General features: G+C 49.5%; 1 protein-coding gene across 1 annotated transcript in view; it reads right to left on the bottom strand.

Annotated features, from left to right (window-relative positions):
* The window catches only part of IGDCC4 (immunoglobulin superfamily, DCC subclass, member 4), a 96,498-nt gene that overhangs the window by 31,702 nt on the left and 44,111 nt on the right, over positions 1 to 20,685 (bottom strand). Inside the window, exons 5-6 of the mRNA XM_014946089.1 lie at positions 18,828 to 18,961; positions 1,696 to 1,830 (exon numbers count right to left, since the gene is read on the bottom strand). Of these exons, the coding sequence (XP_014801575.1) occupies positions 1,696 to 1,830; positions 18,828 to 18,961 (269 nt within the window). The remainder of the gene's footprint in view (positions 1 to 1,695; positions 1,831 to 18,827; positions 18,962 to 20,685) is intronic.

Below are 20,685 nucleotides of genomic sequence, written 5' to 3'. Positions count from 1 at the left end.
GCTGCACGCTCAGAGGAGGAGAAAAATCTGTGCACCCCATTTGCACTGCAGCGGTTTGAAAATCTGAGTCCAGATGGTAGCAATTAGCTGACACCACCAAGGCTGGCAAGAGCCAAACTGGCAACCTGGAGGTACAATCCTCGGTGTTACCTACACGACTAATCATCCAATCACCCAGCCTGATCCTTAATGAAGCCACAGAAAGAAATATGCTTGTATAACACAGAACTGCTAGCATTTTTAAACCATCTTTTCTAACTCGAGAGTCCACATTGGGAAGCAGAGGGGGACCAAGCAAACACTTGAAAATAAAGCATGCAAGAAGCTTACCTCAACCTTTCCCCGGCTTCCTCCTCCTCTTCCCCCCATCCAAAAAACTTTCAGTGATAATTAACTCTAAAATCTATTCTTCTACAGGCACTAGTAGCTCTCAGTAAAGCAATAAGTGATCTAGCACGGGAAAGCTGAGTATTTGTCATTGTGAAGTGCACAGGATAAACCAGAAACATTTCTGCCAGAACATTTAATCCTTGCTGATTTGATTTCCAAAGTTGTATCCTCTGAGATTCTTTTTGCTCCTTTTTAGTGGGGAGGATGAAATATTTATATGCACTAAAATCACTGCCTGCGGACAAGTCTGGGCTGAAGACCAACCACAATAAATGGTTACAGGGGAGAAGAGTCTTAAATCGTGACCCAGATTTATGAAAATGACTGACTGAGAGCCTTTTCTGGAGGAGACTGGACTCCTGAGCTGAGAACATCTCCAGTCAGAGCCTCAGAAACACATCTGATGGATGTGACACTCAGTGAAGCGACACTGGCATCCTAGTTGTGACTTAGGCTATCAGCCCTGGGTAACGTATGCCAGTCTGGGTCATTTGTACACCCCTGACGAGGCTTAAGCATCTTCTCCATCCTTCCAGTACTAATATCTGACCACAGTGAGATTTTTGAATAAAAAGCCCCCAGCAACACTCCCAACCACTCCAATGATTAACAGATCTTATCAGGTTTTATACTCCTGCAAGATAATACAAGTTATTTCTTCAGAATTCCCACTAACCTCTGGGTCCCCGGGAGGAGTGGCGTAGAACCTGACCCCGTCTCACGACCTCCACTGCTCAAGCTCATACAATAAAGATGACTAATTCAGATCAAAAGGCATCCAGGCACTGGAACTTAATATATTTCCCAGGTCAAACAGCCATAAAGCGAGCTGCATGCTTTGTAACCATCTAGATTTAATTAGTAATTCCAGTTTAGCACGGACACCCTACACTATGACACTACCTGCGTCATTAGGTACCGACGTAACGAGCACCCTTCCTGTCCCACAGATTTTTTCCATCTTTTAATAGATTTTAAAAATGAAGTGTCCATAGGTTCCCCTTGACAACAAAAGCTTTATTCAGTCCCTCAGGCTCACCCTGTCGTATCCAGGAGACGAAGGGGGTGGGATCAGCAGATGCCATGCACTCCATCACCACGCTCTCCCCGGCCACCACCGTGGTGTTCTCTGGAGCGGCGACGATGGTGACATCTCCTCCTGCTGGCTGGGAACCTAATGCCAAAAAGAAAAAGAAGTTCCCTTCCTGTCCCACAGATTTTTTCCATCTTCTAATAGATTTTAAAAGTGAAGTGTCCATAGGTTCCTCTTGACAACAAAAGCTTTATTCTGTCCCTCAGGCTCACCCTGTCGTATCCAGGAGACGAAGGGGGTGGGATCAGCAGATGCCATGCACTCCATCACCACGCTCTCCCCGGCCACCACCGTGGTGTTCTCTGGAGCGGCGACGATGGTGACATCTCCTCCTGCTGGCTGGGAACCTAATGCCAAAAAGAAAAAGAAAGAAAAGTCTGTCCTTCCAAATTGCAAAGTCCCTAGAAAAAAACACAGAACATAGAGCCCAAATGCCCTGGCCATGGTTCCCCAGGTAGTCTCACGTGTGGTACCGGCTCATGCCTTGTTGGAGGAGAAAAACAGGTCTTGCTTTTACGTGACAACAATATTTTTGTGAAAGAAATGAACCAAAGGGTGCCCTGCAGATTTACTCTACACATGCTGGCCCTACTAAAAATTGCTATCAGGATTTTCAAATGGAAAATAAGTAGTTTCAACCCATCACCTTCACTGACTACTGCTAAATGGATGTTTGTTAATTAGACAAACCAAAACACCGCTACCCTCAAACAGAGCAACAGCAACACAACACACTCTTTGCCAAGGAATTTTAACAGCTCAAAGAATCTAGTAACTTGGTTAAAGAAATTCTAACATTCAGACACCATACTGAAAAATGCAACAAAGAGAGGTCGAGCTTCCAGGCCTTCACCTGACGGCACAAAGACTGAATCAGCCACTAAACATCTGGAGGAGAGAACACTATTCAGCTTATACGTGCACAGACAAACAGCCAACATGTAAATCAAGCAGCTTTTACAGGAAGATCTATGGGCTGCACTGCACAGTGTCTTGAGAATGGGATGGGGATTTTTTGCTTGAAATGAACCTCCTGCCCGTGTCTGCCCACTGCTGAGCAGAGGTCAGGGGAAGGTTAAGGAAATGCCTTTGCAGCGGCCAAATTTCTCTCGTCAGATGAAAACAACCTGAGCACTCTTGAGCAGACCAGACTGTTCGTGACCCTCGACAGTAGCAACCCTCTTCTTCCAGCTCTCCCAAATGTGTCTAACTCTGAGGGACACTTTTGTTGTCCTCATGAAGGGAGAAATTAACTTGCAGAGGAGTCACGTAGGACAAGTAATTCTTAGGCCTGTTCCGGGTATCCCCATGATCTGGCAGAGAGAGTTGGTGGCAGCAGGTCTCAAACAAATAAAAGCAGGAGGTTTTTTCACAGCGCGCAGTTAAACTCACTGTCTCAGGATGCTGTAAAGTTCAAAACTGAGAGTTTCAGACAGGACACATTTACGGGGACTGTTAAATACAAAGGTCTCACTGCAGTCCCCAGCCCAAGATGTTCCCACACACCCAACTTTCAGATAGTGATGGAGATGTCCAAGGAAATCACCATGTCCTCCCTGCCCAGTTTTTTTTCCATGCTTTCCTCTAGCATCTTCTGTGGCCACTTTTGGAGATGGCACTGCAATGGCTGGACCTCTGGCCTGGCCCACACTGGTTCACAGCGCGCAGTTAAACTCACTGTCTCATGATGCTGTAAAGTTCAAAACCAAGAGTTTCAGACAGGACACATTTATGGGGACTGTTAAATACAAAGGTCTCGCTGCAGTCCCCAGCCCAAGATGTTCCCAGAGAGCCAACTTTCAGATAGTGATGGAGATATCCAAGGAAATCACCATGTCCTCTCTGCCCAGTTCTCACTGCAGTCCCCAGCCCAAGATGTTCCCACACACCCAACTTTCAGATAGTGATGGAGATGTCCAAGGAAATCACCATGTCCTCCCTGCCCAGTTTTTTTTCCATGCTTTCCTCTAGCATCTTCTGTGGCCACTTTTGGAGATGGCACTGCAATGGCTGGACCTCTGGCCTGGCCCACACTGGCCACTCATGTGGCATCCAAGCCACACTCACACTTGACTTTCTTGGGAATACCAACCAGGCATGGCAGGAGGCTACACACTGCTGCACCCAACGCGCTGTGCTCAGCCCATCTCCAGGCTCGTTGCCATTTCCTCCAGCACAGAAGCCTTGCCAAAGAGAGTTGGTTGAACACTGAAATGTTCTTGCAGTCCATGCTTGTGTTAAAGGGATTTCCATCTGTAGTCATACGTGAGCACAGTTTAAAAGGAGCGAGCAAAATCCCCGAGGCACCAAGGGAAAACGGGAGAGAGCAGGAGCCAGAGCGTGTCCAGCAGATGGAAGCAGAGACCGAGGAGCGCCCGCAGTCCCCTACCTGGGGGCAAGGGCTGGACCACACTCAACTGCAACCCCAGCCCTGGGCAAACACCAGCAGTAAGAGCTGCCATGGGGCATGAAGGAAACACCAAGCCTCCTTCCAGAAGAATACGTACACCAGAGGGCCTGCTGTGTACAGGGACATGCCAGCAGATGGAAGCAGAGACCGAGGAGCGCCCGCAGTCCCCTACCTGGGGGCAAGGGCTGGACCACACTCAACTGCAACCCCAGCCCTGGGCAAACACCAGCAATAAGAGCTGCCATGGGGCACGAAGGAAATGCCAAGCCAGCCACCCTCCTTCCAGAGGAACACGTACACCACACAGAGGGCCTGCTGTGTACAGGGACATGGAATCTCCTTTTGTCCCTACAGCAGGATCTGGGCTGGCCAGGGCTTTGCTCCGTTCATATACATTTGCTGTTTGCATCCTTCATGCCTCCAGACACTTTCGGCCTCCCAGTCACCGTGTCCAGCCACAGCAGGACAAGTCAGGGGACAGAACGGGGATGAGAAGAAACCACACCAGACTATGGATTGAGGTCTCACTGACAAACAGATCAAAGCCCTGGCTGCTCTTAACTGCAGCACCAAGGCTGGGCTGGAGAACTACCGAGACAGAAAATGGGCTTAGTGTAAAAACAGGCACGAGAGCTTCCACAACAGACACGTAAGCTGAGGGATCAGAGAAATGCGAGGCTCTTTGCAACAGCAGCTTTCTTTAAAGTCCAGCTCCAGTCCAGCAAAGCACTAAAATCCACAAGTAATCACTAGTCCTGCAAAAAAACTGAGTGTGAGGACTCCAGCAAGACCCAGCTGGATGGGTGATGCTGCTCAGCACATCGCCAGCGTGAGGCCTCCCTTTCTCTACCCCATAGGGCCGACAGCCACGAGGCAACATCGGAGAAAGAACAAGGGGAAGGAGCTTATGAGAAAGCATCAGAAGCAAAGGAAAGGGCTTTAACAGCAGCCATTAGAGACACCAGGTCCTGGGAGCAGGAGTATATGGGGACAGACTTCCAGCCTGTCGTGGGAGTGAGCTTCTCCACCCAACACCACCGGCTGCCCAAGTACCTGCTGGGCAGGACGTGGCTGAAACACGTCTGTGTGCACAAAGCTGTCCCTCTCTGCAGTGCTGGGGGAAAAAATAAATCTAGAGTGAAAAAAATAACACTAGCCAGATGGCAATATATTCCTTGCCAGATTTCCAAGCAGCTTTCTCCACCAAGCTGAGGGCAGAGGAAGACAGAAAGCTCCTCAAACCCCACTTAACCACCCGTCTGTTGCATTCAGGTGCACGGCCCCAGGTGCTGGCTGGCAAAGGCACCTTATAGGTTATAAAAACTTCATGTGAAGGTGCTTGTCCCCCATCACTTGGTCCCCCCACAGCTGCCTTGTAGTGCTGCCAGTCACTAAGAGAGGGATTTTATGATTTTACATCCCCAGGAACCATCAGCCCAGCTCTGTCATCTCCTGGTTTAGCAGAGCCGCCGTGGGGCTTGCATTTCTTCACCTTTCCTTGGGGCCTTGCATTTCTCCTGGCTGGTGAAGGACCATCAAAAGGTTGCATCACCCTCACCCTGAAGAGTTCCACATGCCACCCTTCCCTCTGGCACTGCCCGTCCTGCTCCATGGGTGCTCTGGAAGGCAAAGAGCAAGGAGCTCACTGGTGGCCAGGTAACCAGCCAGTGGGAGTGGGACTTGGTGGCCCAAAGGGCTGGCAAGTAGGGACTTAGTAGCTCCACACTTACTCTGCAGAAGGTAGAAAGAAAGAAGGTTGACTGTCAGGAAACCCTGATTTCTACGTCAAGGTCTCTCTGACAACCAAAAGCGGTAACAGCCATGGGGATCTGTAGCTGAAACATCCATTTCTGCTCCCTTCTCCCTTGGCCAAAACTCTGGTTTCAGCCTTGAAAAAGCTATTGGGAAAACACATATCAGCCCAGACACCATGTCTGTTTGTCCCTGATTATTATTGAAATGATATTACGAAACCAAACAGCTCTGCTTGCTTTCCCAGTACATTCCTGGGTGCGTGCACGGATGAATGCCCCATACACCTCCTGCACACACAACTGCATTTCTCCCCAGCTTTGTATTTCCCCCCGGGACTGTCAGAGCAAGTCTGTAAGTCAAGCTCCTCTTTAAAAGGAGCCCCCCTTTAGAGTACATTTTTCACCTGCTCTCTCAATGGGCTGGTTGGATAGGATGGATCACAGGGTAACTGCTACAAAACTAAGGTTTTGGTAGGTTTGAAGAGTTCCCAAGAACAGGAACCAGGAAAACCTCCAACAAACATCAAAGAGTAAAAGCAGCGTGAGTTTTTTTTTTTGGTCTCCACTGCCATTAAAATAATTTCAGGTCAAGAAGGAATATTGTTAGAACCAAAGGAGGACAAAAAAAAAAAAAAAAAAAAAAAAAAAGAGTTGCAGTTTCCAAGACATCTTTCTCTGCCTGAACAAAACAGGTCACTGAATGCACCTGCTCCACACTGTCCCTTCGGTGGTACTAAAACCTTTCACAGTGATGCTATTTAAAACTCGGGCTTTGAGATTCTGGCCCCCCCCCCCAAGCTTTGTTTTGTCTCTCCAAGCAGCAAAGCCACTCCAGGCAAAAGCTTTGCACAGCCCAAGGCACAACCTGTGGATTCACGGCAAAACTCGCCGTCACTGATGGCCTTTGTGGATTTTTTGCCCTTCTGAATGAGATCAATCAATTTCACCCTCTTTTACTGAAAAATCCCACCTGTAGGGTGCCAAACACGGCTCTGGGGTGACTCAGAGAAGTGCACTAGGAATGAGAGAAACCCTCTGGACGCTGAAAAGAGTTAGCAGGGACTTGAAGGGAGGCACCATGGGGAGCTGCTTGAGACAAAGCTCAAAATGTTTATTTGAAGTTACAGTTTGAGTTCTAACACACACAAGTGATTTCAAACTCCAACAGTTTACAACTTGAGTCTGCCTCTAAGGCATCCAAAATTCATCAGCTCTTCTCTCCCGCCTCCCTGCTCCTGTTCGTGCAGAATATCAGCAAAGAATTCGGGCAGCAGAACCGGAGGAAAATGGGTTCTGTTCAGGCAATTTAAGCCAGTTGTTTGCAGTGACAAGAGGGTGACTTGGACAGGAACTTACCACCTTTCTCCTGACTCCACAAACACCCTGCCTGGGCCAAAGTGCTGGAAGGTTAAACACGACTTGCACGGTGACGCATTCAGCTCTGGGCTGTCAGCAGTTCAAGATTTGGAGATATCCAACAATCAAGCAACAATCTTCTGTTCTGTGAACTTTCTCACCCTCTCTGGAGGAGGAGCATGAAACCTTATTCATCCCCGCCAGCCTCCTCTGGGAATAGATTCTAGCACTGAGCAGCTGTTCATTAGAGAAAGTCAATGCTGTCACTGCTGTTATTCTGCAGACAATAAAGGAGCAAATTACCCATTGCAAAAGCACACACCTTCAAAAATGCAGTTGCTGTGTTTGCAGGGCATGTCCTGCTCCCACTCCCGAGCTCTCTCCCTTTTCTCAGACAACTCCCAGACCTCCTGGACTGAGCAGGGGGAAAGCTGACAGCAACCACGGAGGAGAAAAAACATTCTTCCTCCTCCCTTTACACTTTCCTGGAAATTTATCTACAATTTATTTCTACTTCTGGGCTAGACCCAGGACAGGAGATAACAAGCATGCAAAATTTCCAGGCAGGACACTTGCCTAACTGTATCCTAACACTTTGTGACATCTGCTTTGGGGGCAATATAAACAATGTCAGATCTCAAACCTGAGCACACTTAGCAACAAGCATTTCTTCTTTCCTAATGGTTCTCCTCCCATCCCAGCAAAGCACAGCTTTATGCGTGTGAAAGCAAAGCAGCCCAGAAAGGACAGGCACCAGTGATTTTCTAAAGTGGCTGAATGAGATGTTGTGTGCTGCCCTGCAATTCGGGCCTCCCAAAGTATCACCAGCCAACTCTTCTCCCTAAACACAGCTCTTGCAACCAAACATCCTTTCCAAAAATTACCATTTGATTTCTTTGGGTTTTCTTCCACTTTTGCTATACCAAACCTGGGGCAGCTTGGGTTCAGGTTCTGTTTTCCTTCCTCACTGGGAGGAAGCTGGGGAGGGATGACTTTGGGTTCCACAATCACGGGCTCAATTCACCAACATTTGGTGCTTCGATGGTTCTCAGCACTGAGAACTCCTCCTCTGCAGAGGATCAGGCTTTGGTTCCCAAGCCTTGCAGCAGCTTTTAGATGTGTGCCTCAGCAGAAACTCCAGCACTGACACCTGGGTACTGGGACTCCAAAGGTTGTCCCATTGGAGTCTGGCAGCACCAGTGCCCACAGCCTCCATCATCAGGAATGTTCCTTTCTTTCCCCTTCCCAGGCAGCTGCAGTGTGCCTGGGTCAGTGCTCAGCTCTTCTTGGAAGAAGGAAGAATGAAAATGAACCCGGCTTTTACTGCAAAAGTGACACTGTATTGGTGTAGCATTCCCAGGCAGCTGCAGTGTGCCTGGGTCAGCACTCGGCTCTTCTTGGAAGGGAGAATGAAAACAAACCCAGCTTTTATTGCAAAAGTGACACTCTATTGGCATAGTGGAGGTTTTTTTCTACCCAGTAATATAAATGAGCTCAGTATATCAGTTTTGTATTGCCTTTTTACCTCAAATCCTCAAAACATTTTGTAAGTAGCTACGCATCTGTCAATGCAAACATTTACTTGAAAAGCTGAAGGGGGAAGAGTTTATATCCACGGTTTGGAATGGGGGCAGAGTCTCTTTTCCTACTTACTAAATTAGTGCTGCAGCAGAGCAGCTACACATCCTGTGTCACCTTTAAAGCAGCATACAAATAAACGTGTATAAATGATGAAAACGCAGAAATTGGATCACTTTCATAGAGCTGTTAAGAGATCTCTGCATACACCACCTGCATCTCAACCTACTGTCACAAAATCCCCACCAAAGAAGCCAGCAAACAGGTCCCAAAATAGACGGTGCAACCTACACTTCCAGCACAAAACCTGCTCCTTTAACATCTGCATATACATACATACAAAAAGGAGAATTTAATAGTGCAATACACTTCTATGATTTTTAAAATAAATTAAAAAAATAAGAAAAAAAAGGAGCTTGTATGAGGAGTGTTCATTTACTACCCAGACACAGCCCTCAGACCTGCCACAGGTTCTGGGGTCCCTCCACGGAGCACGTCACACGCCGAGCGTGGCAGGAGGAGCTGCTCTAGGAACTGCTTTTCACTTGGCTGGAAAAACAGCCCGTTAACCAGTTTCCTCAGCTCTGTGTCCTGTGTCTGGAAGCCTGGGGAGCACACGGATCCCATCCAGACAGGCAGAGGGGCCATCAGGCACTCTCCTCTTTCATTCCCCTCGACTTTTTTATACAGCTGACAGATTTCAGCTCAGAAAATAAATCCTTTAATGTACTAGCTCAGCCACAAGCTGACACCCTGAACTAGATGTAACCAGAAGCCCAGAAAAGAGGCTGAACGGTGGCAGGCTTCCAGGAACTGCCTTGGGTTTTCAGGGGGGCTCTTCCTCCACCCCAATCCCTTGATCCTTCAGGGTATGGACTTTTCCATGTCGAAGGATGGTTTAGCTCTGCTGCAAAGCAGTCGGAGTGGCTTTGCCCACCACTCCACCTCCTGTAGAGCTGTCAACATTGGCTCTCTGTTTGCCTACACGCATTTGGAACTGCTCTTCATCACGCCAAGAGGGACGGGAGCCAGCCAGACTGCACGACGAATTCCTCCTCGCTTCCCCAGCGAGCGCTTGGAAGCGCCTACGTTTGCACCGCTCCGAGGGGGAACCAGGCAAAATAAACAGGAGGTGCTGAGCCCCCAGCCCCCCTGCATAGAGAGCTGCTGCTTCTGAAGGGAACTGGGGCTTCTCTGGCTTTCTGCCACAGGCCCAAGGTAGCCAAAGGGTTAGAGACCTCAGGCCACGCATCTGAATCCTCCAGAGGCCTGAAGACACATCACAGAGCTCCTGGGAGGCAGAAGCAGCAGACCATGAGCTGGAATGGGGCAGAGGCAATAGGAAACCCAAGCTTAGGTTTCAACGTCCACTGTGCCCCATCAGAAGGAACATCTTTGATAATGTCACCATTTTAGGTAATAACTATTAATTAATAAGCTTCTAACCACTCTTAGCACATTTTCACAGATCTTACCGCAAACTCCTTGAAGGAAAGTCACACTCAGTGTACAGTAGGATTTAAGCCTCTGGATCAGGTGAGAAGCCAACCAAAAAAAGAAGTGAAGAAAGGAGCAGAGGTTCCTCTCAGTGTCTCTGAAGCAGTTTGGGGAATGGCAGAGCAGTCTCCCTGCCCTAACCCTGAGACCCAGACAGCTCATGTTACTCACGCTGAGCCCTAAAGCACTGCCAGCCCCAGCCATTCCCCAGCAGCTGCCAGGAACACAGACCAGAATGATGAAAGCTGCAAGAGGATGCTTTGCAAAGTTATCACCACAACAGGAACCACCACGTCCCAGGCATGTCCCACGGCTGACAACACTGATGCTATGGAAACCTCCGTTCTCTGTAGCACAAGGGGCACAGCCAGACCCCATCCTTGATGTGACCTGAGTTGCTCCAGTCCAGTCCAGTCCTTCAACCTGCCTGGCTGCTGTGGTCCAGGCTCTGGTCCAGTGGTTCGAGAGAAAAAGTCTTCCCTGGCCTCTGTCACTAACTCACTGTGCAGCTCCGGGCACATCTCTCAGCATCTCCGTGACTCCATCTGCTCAGAGTTTGCAACATCGCTAATTCACAGAAGCGAAAATGCAAAAGTAATAGCCAGAAAGCATCAGAAGACCCTTAACAAGAGCCACACTATCAGGGATTTAAATACAGACCCCCCTCCAAATCAGTAAACACCAAATAGCCCTGCAGACCTAAGCTCGCCCATCTCTGGAATTCAGTGGACATTCCCACACTTCTTTAACCATCATTACACCACCTCTCTGCCATTTCCCAAGGCCAGCACATCACCTTCCAGGATGATGCAGGAGAAATCTCCAAGAAAAAAAAAAAGCTGTAAGACAGGTAAAAATACTGTTACCTCTTATGACAGAGATACGATCAACAGAAGACCCTTGTGGCTCACAGGTCACAAGCCCTAAAACTCCTCCTTACTCAGTCACCTCCCCTTGTCTTAGTGACTGGAACCATTTCACTCCAGTAACTTCCTCCTTGTGCTCAGAAGCTGATGTTTCCCAGGGGCTGACACCTATTTCATCAGATCTATTTGCAATTCAGATTCATTTGCAACACCAGATCTATTTGCAATTCCCGACAGCAGAGAGGGAACAGGCAGAAGGGCTGTGCAGAAGGAACCCTTCTTTTTTAGAGCCAGGCTTGTGCTCTGTCCCATTCTGTCTGCCAGCGATGGCCACTCATGCTACTGTCACACATGGCTTTGAAAAGGGAAACATCACAGGAAGCCACCTCGTAGCGTGGTCCCCCTGATGCCAGGTACACAGAATGCTCCCTACAAGCTACGTTTCGAACACACAACATGCTGGGAGCCTACAGTAACACAGTCTGGCAGCAAACAAAGACTGCCAACTTGGAAGGAAGAACTAAAAGCAGATGGATGCATCTGCATTAACCGAGGACAATGCAAATCTGTTTTTCTAGGAAAAGTCTGGAAGGAAAGCTGGCTTTCCATGGGGAAAGTCCATTAGTGATATCCACAGATTTCTGTCAAAGCCGTTTGGCTGGACACTTGCTGAGTGCTGCAGAGAGCCCCGATCTGTCTAAGGCTGTGCCTGAAAATGTGGTGTTTGGTAACACCACCTGCCCCTCCTTATCCCATCCTTCTTCTCTTTTCCTGCTTCTCACTCTCATCAACAATCCATATGGCACTGCCCCTCGGCTGCTCTGGGAACAGAGCTGGGCAAGAGCATCTCCCAATTACTGAAGGCGAACTCCCAGCTGTGTCCTGTGTCCTGACTCACCCCATTCTTGTTCCTGAGCCTGTTGACACTAGTGGGTCTTAGGGACAGGGAAAAGCCTTCTCCAAACATCTGTCCCATGCCTAATGCAACGGGCTGAGGTTCCCTGTGCCTCTGGACACTTGCAGCATCTTCACTCCAGCTGTTAGGATGCTGTTAAGCTCTGTGGGACACCGCTAGCTCTCGACCTCAGAGAGCTACTGAGGCTCTGCTGTAACACAGACAATTAATAATTAACAAGTGCCATCAGGAACCCAACCACATCAACCCCCCTGTCCCACAGCCCATTGCAAGCTGCTGACCTAATTATGATCTTCATTCTTAGCTCCCTTCCAGGCTCACTGTGCAGACACAGCCCGTTCAATACCCTCCAGGAGATGCCAGGGGTGATCCCTGCAGCGCAGATGTGCTGATGCACCCCAAGGTTACACCACCACCAAAAGACTCTCAGAGAATGGAGCCTACTGCTTAAACCCTGCTTGGGTCTGAGCCTTACCAAACACCAGCTCTTATTTCAGGAAGCCTCAAAGCACAGCAGATCTGGATTAATAAGAGATGCATGTGGAGAACGCTGGAGGACCACAAACCATCCCTGAATCCCACCACGCTGAGTCTTCAGAAGCCAGAGGCAGAGCTGCCTGTAACACAGGAGCCTGCCCACATCTGACAGCTCCAAACACCATGCACAGCCAACGCTGCGTGTGGAAGAGACCAGTTTCCCCTCAGGACCTGGAAACAGCTCACCTATTCCCAGCCGTACATCCCTTGTTCTGCTCTATTATCCCTGACACCTCTGTTGCCTCTCGCTTCGGTGCCAATCCCGGGCTTGGCTGTTCTGCTTAATGGGAGGTGAGGGCTCTGAATTTTGTATCAAACCCTCTTGTCACCGCAGGCTGCTGGAGCTGTCAGGAGCATGGCATATCATAGCCCCGCCGAACTTCACAGACAGCTGAGCTGAAACTCCCCCTCTGGCTCCTGGGAACAGGCTGCTGACACTGGAGCTAGGAGCAGCTTTCCCTGGGTGATGTGAGGGGTGTGATACACGCTGGCCCCGCACGAACTCCAGCCAAGGAGAGAGCTGTGTGTTTGGGTGGGTGCCTGACACGTGTCTGCACCAGCCCTTCACAAGTTTCACCCGAAATCTGCGGTCTCAATCCTGTTCCATGTGTGCTCGAAATCACCAGCATGGCAAAAGGGAGATGGACTGAAAGTTCACAGCTCATGTTAGGCAGAAGGTCACTTTTAGCTTTAAAGATCTGTTTATTAAGCTAGAAATGCTGTGTATTTCCTCCTTGATCTTACCATCCTCTGAATTCACACTTACCGTGGTTCACCGAGCACCCTCTGCCATAAAGGAGGATCAAGAGCATTTTACAGAGTCCAGCAGATGTGTTATGCAAACAGGTTCAGATACCTGCTGAAACCAGAGCTTCGAAACACACAGAGTCCTCATGGCTGAGCTTTGGCAATGTGAGGCAGAGAGCAGCTCCCTGCCTAACTGCTAAAAAAGCCAGAGGCCAGAGGGCAAAGAGAAAAAAAGGATAGAGGGAAAATAAAAAAAGAAGAGAGGGAAAAGCAACAGAAGTCTGTGCCCAGCAGAAGAGGCACAAGGAACAGGGACGCAGCAGTTGCAGGCTGGAACTGGGATACCCCCTTCTCCAGAGGTGAAACATCATTTGCTGGTCATTTGCTGGATTCGATGATCTCGGAGGTCCCTTCCAACCACTAAGATTCTGTGATTCTGTGAAATCAACAACTCACGTAAAAATACAGCTGCCTTATCCCACCCCCTGTTTTCTCTCTCTACGCATTTCCATGACCCTCTTGCCTCCTAGAAGAGCAGCCTTTAGCAGCCTCCTGCACTCACAAACACAGCCATGGAAGCTCACCCCCCCCCAGCTCTGCCCCACAACATCAGAGGGCCCTGTTGCCTCTGCCACGGAGGTTCCTGCTGGAGAAGACCACCCCTGACCAAGTGGGACCATCACCCCCGTCTAGTTAATGCCGCTCTTTGCCATCAATGGCAGCAGCCACAACAGGGTCAACGCCAGGCTGTGGTCATCAGGGAGGTCAGAGCAGAGCAGCACTAACCCAAATGTGAAGTTCCTTGTCCCTGGATTGCTTGGTACCCACGTTCAAAGCTGGGAGGGGAGCACAGCACTCGCCGTCAGGGCTCAGGCTGCGAGCCAACCCAGCAGCCAGCACGTCATTCGCACATGCAGGGACTGAAAATCCACTTGTGGTAACAGCACGTCTGTTTCTGCGAGGTGGTGGCCAACTGCGAGTGCTGCTCACTTCATCACCACCTTCCTCTCCGTCCCCAAAGCTCACCCCATTCAACAGCTTTATCCTCCTACAGCCCTTTGGAGCAGGAATCACCCAGGTGCCAGCACCCAGAGCCAGGCTCTCCCTTGGTACCTGCAAGTCACTGTAATCCAAACACCAAAAGAACCCAAAAACGTGAAGGTGTTTCAGCTGCCTCCAAGCTCTGTCCCTGTTATCATATTTCATACAAATATTTGGCTGAAAAATACATTTCCTGGGACACTGCTGCAGCAAGCTGCTACAACTGTCAACGTAAATGATGTTCTGCCAACGGCAATCTCGCAGTGTCATCTCTAATAACACAGTACTAAATCCCAGCTCACAGGGGACGTGCTCATCTGCGGGAAGACTCTTCAGCGGCACGTTCAGCCCAGACCTCGGCCCTGCTGCACCTACACCCACTGCCCTGGTCTCTTCCTCCACATTTATCAGGATCACGAGGAGCACGACTGTTGAGACCACTGCATGAACGTCACCGCAGAGACATCTTGTTGGTGCTGGAGGAAGGCTCTTGCACATTCTGATTCTTTTCACCCTGATCCAAGGCAAAGGTTTGTACCCATAGACCAGGGTGACACGTCACAGCAATCACAGCTACTCTGCAGGCACAGAGCAGGAGCCAGGTGTGGAGGACATAAAGAAGAAAAACCCCTCTTCCTCTGCAAGTGCACCTTGATGCCCATCTCACTAAGCTGACAGACCTCCAGCAGCACAAAATGCCCACATTCGCTCTCCAGACGGACCCATCGCTTCTAAGAGGGCAACTCCCAGCCTATTACATTATCCCCACATCCAGAGGAAGAAATTAAAGTGTTGAGGAACTGATTTTCCTCTGTAGCCTGGACAACAGAGAGGAAAGGAGAAGCCAAGCCACTCCCAGGACCACACTTTGTTGACTCTGATGGTTATTTGGGGATGCAAGCCACTGAGTACCAGACATGGGGCAAACACACAGCCAGAGGTAGCCCCTCTCCCCAAGAAAACACACAGAAAGCATGACACAGAGGGGACAAGTGAAGAGGCAAAGTGACCTGCTGAGACAATATAATGTCATGTTCCCCAAGCCTTTCCACTACTCTTTTTGAGGGATGCTTTATGAAGTATGGCAGCACTTCCTCGTGGACACCAAGGACCTGGGAACATGATCAGGACACACTGAGAATTAACACTTTGTATACAATTTCAGAGTGGGGCTGCAGAGCCTGCTTCCAGAAAAAGGAGCTACAAGAAGACACAGCCCCGTGGAGACCCTTTTGCCTGTGCAAAGGCAGCACACGGGGATGAAGAGCCTGGGAAAAGCATCCTGCAGGCAGCTCCTAATGCTCTTTTTGGCAGGGCTGCAGCGTGCATCATCATCTCTCCAGGTGAGGGGCAAAGGGACAGAGCTGCCCGACGTGTTTGGCGCTCCATCCGCTGGGGAGCAGTGGAGATCCAAGGGGGAAAAAATCCCAAGTTATCCCGATTTCAACAGCAGGCTGCTGTGACTGGATCCCACTCTCCGTCTGCTCTCTTCCCTCCCAGCTCCAAACGCCGCTTCCCCAGGGAACGTCTGGAAATTTGCACCATGAAGTCTGCACAGCTGAAACATCTGCAGCGCTCGCAGCACCACCGTGCCCCGTCGCTCTCTGCCCTGCCCGGGCAAGGCCAGCACGTGTTCAGCCACCGACACACAATGCAGCCTTCCCCACGCCATGGGGAAGTCACAACGTCAAGAAAAACCACACTTTGGGGGTTTTTAGGCCATGCAAATCCGACAGAAGGGGGTCATGCTAATCGCTGCACGGGGAAAGGCCCTTAATAAGGGAGATGGAACAATTCCCAGCCATCATAGAGGGAACAAGGGGGAGAAGGGGGGAGGAAAAGGATAACTGGGCAGATGGGCTATAGGGAAATGGATTCTTTTGCTACACACAGCCAGTTCACATCCAGCGCTGTCTGGAGACTATCCCAGGCCTAGGGCCAGCAACCCTGTGCAAGTGGAAGCATTTGCACTTCCAAAATCCATCCCAAGCACACAGACTTGGTCATCATCACCTGGCACTGCCCAGTGCTGCCACTGGAACACCAGAGCTGCGGGCACAGCTGGGAAAGGAGACACTGGGTACCACTGCACAAACCTTTTCCAGGGGCCTTGGCAGCACAGTGGGATGGAACGACTGTAGAGAGGTTGGTGCTGGTCTCTGCTCACAGGTAATTAGTGACAGAACGAGAGGGAATGGCTTCAAGCTCCAACAGGGTAGGTTTAGACTGAACATTAGGAAAGAATTTTTCACAGAAAGAGTGGTTGGGCATTGGAATAGGCTGCCCAGGGAGGTGGTTGAGTCACCATCCCTGGATGTGTTTAAGAGCCATTTAGATGTGGTGCTGGGGGATATGGTGTAGGGGAGAACTTTAGAGTAGGGTAGATGGTTGGACTCGATCCCAAGGGTCTCTTCCAGCCTAGATGATTCTATGATTCTATGAATCCAATCTCACCTCCACAAAAACAACTCACTAGCCATCAGCAGGGAGGGAAGAAGCAGTTTAGTTGCTCCTGCCTGCGGACACACAGGAGTTTGGTCCCTGAAATGTCCAAATAAGCAACTCAATAGCTGTATTTGAGGCTACTGTTCTTTGTTGTTGTTAGGTTTTGGGGTTTTTTTTCTTTTCCATTGGATTTTTTTTGTTTGGTTTGGTTTGGTTCTATTTTTTATAACCAGCAAAGGATTTCTGCCTGACCAGGTCACTCCAACTACTGTCAGCTGCTTCTGAAAAGGGAGGAAAGACTCCTCAGGCCAGTCCAGGCATCCAAAAATGTGCCTCTGATGGTGAAGCACTGAAACAAAAAAAGGATCAATACCACGCCAGTCACTCATGGAGGAGTTTGCAGCCTGCACAGGTCACTGCAGTTTCCCATCTGTCTCCGAGATACTTCTCCCCAATTATAAAAAACCCCAGAGATTTAAAACAGGCATGTTTTTCATCACTAGCAGCTCAATCTGGTGAAAAACTCAACCTCACATATTTGTTTTTGCAGCCAGCGGGTGGTGTGGTGCTGCAGAAGCGAGATTTGGGTGAGAACTCCAGGCAGAAATCTGCTCAGGCCGGCTGGTGCTCCAGAAGGAACGCTTCCCGTTTAACCTCTTCCACTGCCTCCATTTGCAAAGCAGATTAAACATTGCAGAGTTACAAGATACAGTTATGCAGAACGAGTTTTCTGATGCCAAGGACAGCATATTCGCCTTTGTAGCTTGATCACTATTATTACTTATCAATAGTGAACCAGCCCCAACACGGGAGCTGCCTCTGGAGCCTGGAACTGCCCACAGCAAGCGCTACCCTCGCCCTTCCGTGCTTCATTAAGCACACAGAGGATCTGGCAGGAGCTGGCAATTAGATACAGAGCATTCAACCCCTCCTGAATTCTCCACAGATTCCACACAGATTACCTCCACGACACAATCCATTGATCAGAGGTGTATTCTCAGGCTCCGCAGTTAATTACACTCCCTGCTGATGGATGAACAGCAAAGCCATCTCTGTGAAAATACATTGGGAGCAGAATGCCAAGCAACGCAATCCTAAACAAAGACAAAAGGGGGCTGGCAAGGATTTCAGAGCTTTCAAGGTTAAAGCTGCCTACAAAATACACTGGGGTCAGCAAGAACAGGAGACAGACGTGGCAGGGGAGCACTGTCCTGAGAGAAGGGACAGCTCAGTCAGACTCCCAGCCCTGGTGAATTTGCCCGCTTGCAGGATGGGGATTATACAATACTGGGGAGGCAGCCAGGCATGCTGGGAAGGATGTTGGATTCTGGAGACCCCCACAGCACTTATGCTCATAGCTACGTTCTCAAGTCCAGACTTGCCCACTGCACTCTTGGTCTACAGAGAAAAATGCACTCAGAGACGGAGCCCCAGATCGGGAGGTGAAGGCCGGCTCACATCCAAACCCTTCCTCCAACTCTCTGTGTCACCAGGAGAAATCCCAGCTGAGGCTGTTCCCAACCACCACAAAGAGATCTCTGGAGCCCACCCAACAGCTCAGCCAAGAGCCAGCAACACGGACACAGAATGCAAGTTGGGCGCCGCTGTGTTTAACCTCCTCTGGGCTCTGCTAGGCAACCCGGGGTAGACACAGCACTGCCAACTACTCCAACCTCCAATTACTTCTCTTGCTTCCTCTGTCCATGCCAGCCTTTGCTTGTCTTGCCATCCAAGGCACTTATTTCCACTGGAAATAAGATCACAACAACACTGTACTTCCCCAAGGTGCAAGCAGGGCGCCTGACCCCTTCTAAGAGTCCCCACAGCATAAAGGAGTCCAGGGCTGTTAAAATCCACCTGCTGTTACAATCCACCTGCAAAAGAAAATCCCTTGGTGCAGAGAGAAACAACACCATTATTATTATTGTTGGCTGCCAAGTCCTGGGGCTTGGCAGAGCAGCCAGCTGTGACTCCCAGGTGGCACCACCTCCCAACCCAGCTTGCTTATCCCGCTTATAAAGTTCAGAGAAATCTTTATTAAAATGCATTCTCTGCAAGTTTGGGCCAAACTCTGCCACGTGCAGAGCCACACCAGCAGGAGAGATCATCAAGGATACAGCAGCTCAGCTTGCCATCACACACAACGGCCACACAGCAGACATGAGCCCAGGCCAACACACGCTCTCCTGGACCTCACCTTTGAGGACACTGAGGACCGCATCGTTGCTGTAGCGTTTTCGGGCGGCGTTGGTTGCCACGCAGTGGTAAGCCCCAGCATCACTCTCCTGCACATCCACGATTTGGAGGACACCATTTGGAAGAGTTATAAACCTGAGTGACCAAAAAGAAGAGTGTGAGAGAGGCTACACCTTACCCGAGCTATTCACCAACTCCAAGTCGTTCCATCCCTTCCTTTTCTCCTGCAAGTGTGTCATGTGCAGATCCTGGTAACCACAGCAGAATAGGACTGAGAAACCTTAGAGCAGCCCAACTGGTGGTTCTTAAAAGGCAGCAGGTAGAGAGACCTATCCATCTTCCAGGAGTCTTCACAACACAGGATAGGACTTTGTGAGACCAGGCCAACAGGGCTTTGCTACTACAAACCAACCATATCGTATAAAACAAGCACAGGCACACATGCACTTTTCTACATATAGATTTGTAGACGTCTCCAAGTGTACAAGTGCCTTTGCTCATGCTATGGCCAGTTTCAGCACTTGCTTTTCACAGAGGTTTTGTAGTCAGAGAGTGCCTTTGCTCATGCTATGGCCAGTTTCACCACTTGCTTTTCACAAAGGTTTGGTAGTCAGAGGAAAAAAAACCATCACAAGCAAGTCTGAACATCATCATTTTCCTGCTGCACCTCAAGTACACGAAGGGACCAGCAGATACACAGCTGCATCTTCATGGCCCCAAGCAGCCACCTGAAGCTGCACCATTCTGGGGTTGTGTTGATGGCTTTTGTTCTTCCAAGAGTTTCTGGATCTCATAAGCTGATAAACTTACAGCCGGGCATCCAGTATCCCCCCAGTTTGCCCATGGGGTGCTACTGGGCAACACTTCCATGGAGTGAAATGGCTACATGGCTCACAACATGAACACAATCCCTGCTGCATTATACTGAACAAAGCAGATGATTAGCAATTAGCATAAAAGTAGGAGCTGGCTGTCAGCATCTCCATTTTCTGCCTGGATTCCTAGATGGCAGCCTCTTTATTCTTGAATGCAAGGCGCAAAGCCTACGTGATCCTTTTTAATTATATATGAGATCCATTTTTAATTGCAAGCCTCTATAAACAGAGCTGCCGAGCTTTGACAGGCAGCTCTGGGTTATCAGTCTTCATTATGAGGAGGACACATTCAAAGGCAATTGCGAAGGGGAGGGATAGCAGCTATTCCACAGGAACAGCACAAAGACAAGTTACAAACATGAATGCCAGTCCTTCCATCCACAGAGATCCCAATAAGTAAATCTGATGAGTAAAACTGTGGTTGGCCAGGCACTGAGACAGCTGGAGTGCCATGAGCAAGGGTCATGGAACCAGGAGGACCTTAAGAGATTGCCCATCCTGTGTTCACCCCATGGTCACCAATAGTACATCTGCTGCTGCAAATATTTCTCCTAAATCTTCCATAATGGAAACACCTCCCTGGCCCTAAGCAGTCTGTTCCAGAGACAAACATCCCTGCTGCAAGTCTACCATCTATCCCAGACCTCAGTTGCTGCAACTTGAGCTCATCACTTCATCATCCTCTTCACAGCTGATGAAGAAACAGCAGAGCTAACAGAGCTCCTCCAGAGCTGTCTCCAGTGGCACAATCCCACAGCCTGATTCATGGACACAGATTTGTTGAAGCTTCCCACATACACAAGGGCAACTGCCCTGCATCCCTAAAGCTGTGCTCCCACTACTTACAAAGACACTTATCTCAGGATCAAGCTCCAGAGGCTTCAGAGAGGGTGGTACCCACAAAGCTCTCATCAGGATGCCTCGTCAGGACCCAGGAGAAAGATGACAAATATTTGCATCCTCTCAGCTCTGCGGAGGGAAAGC

Source organism: Calidris pugnax, unplaced genomic scaffold, assembly GCF_001431845.1.
Source record: "Calidris pugnax isolate Ruff unplaced genomic scaffold, ASM143184v1 scaffold134, whole genome shotgun sequence".
Lineage (NCBI taxonomy): Eukaryota > Metazoa > Chordata > Aves > Charadriiformes > Scolopacidae > Calidris > Calidris pugnax.
Note: the sequence above shows the minus strand (reverse complement) of the source record. Positions and strands in the feature narration are given on the sequence as shown.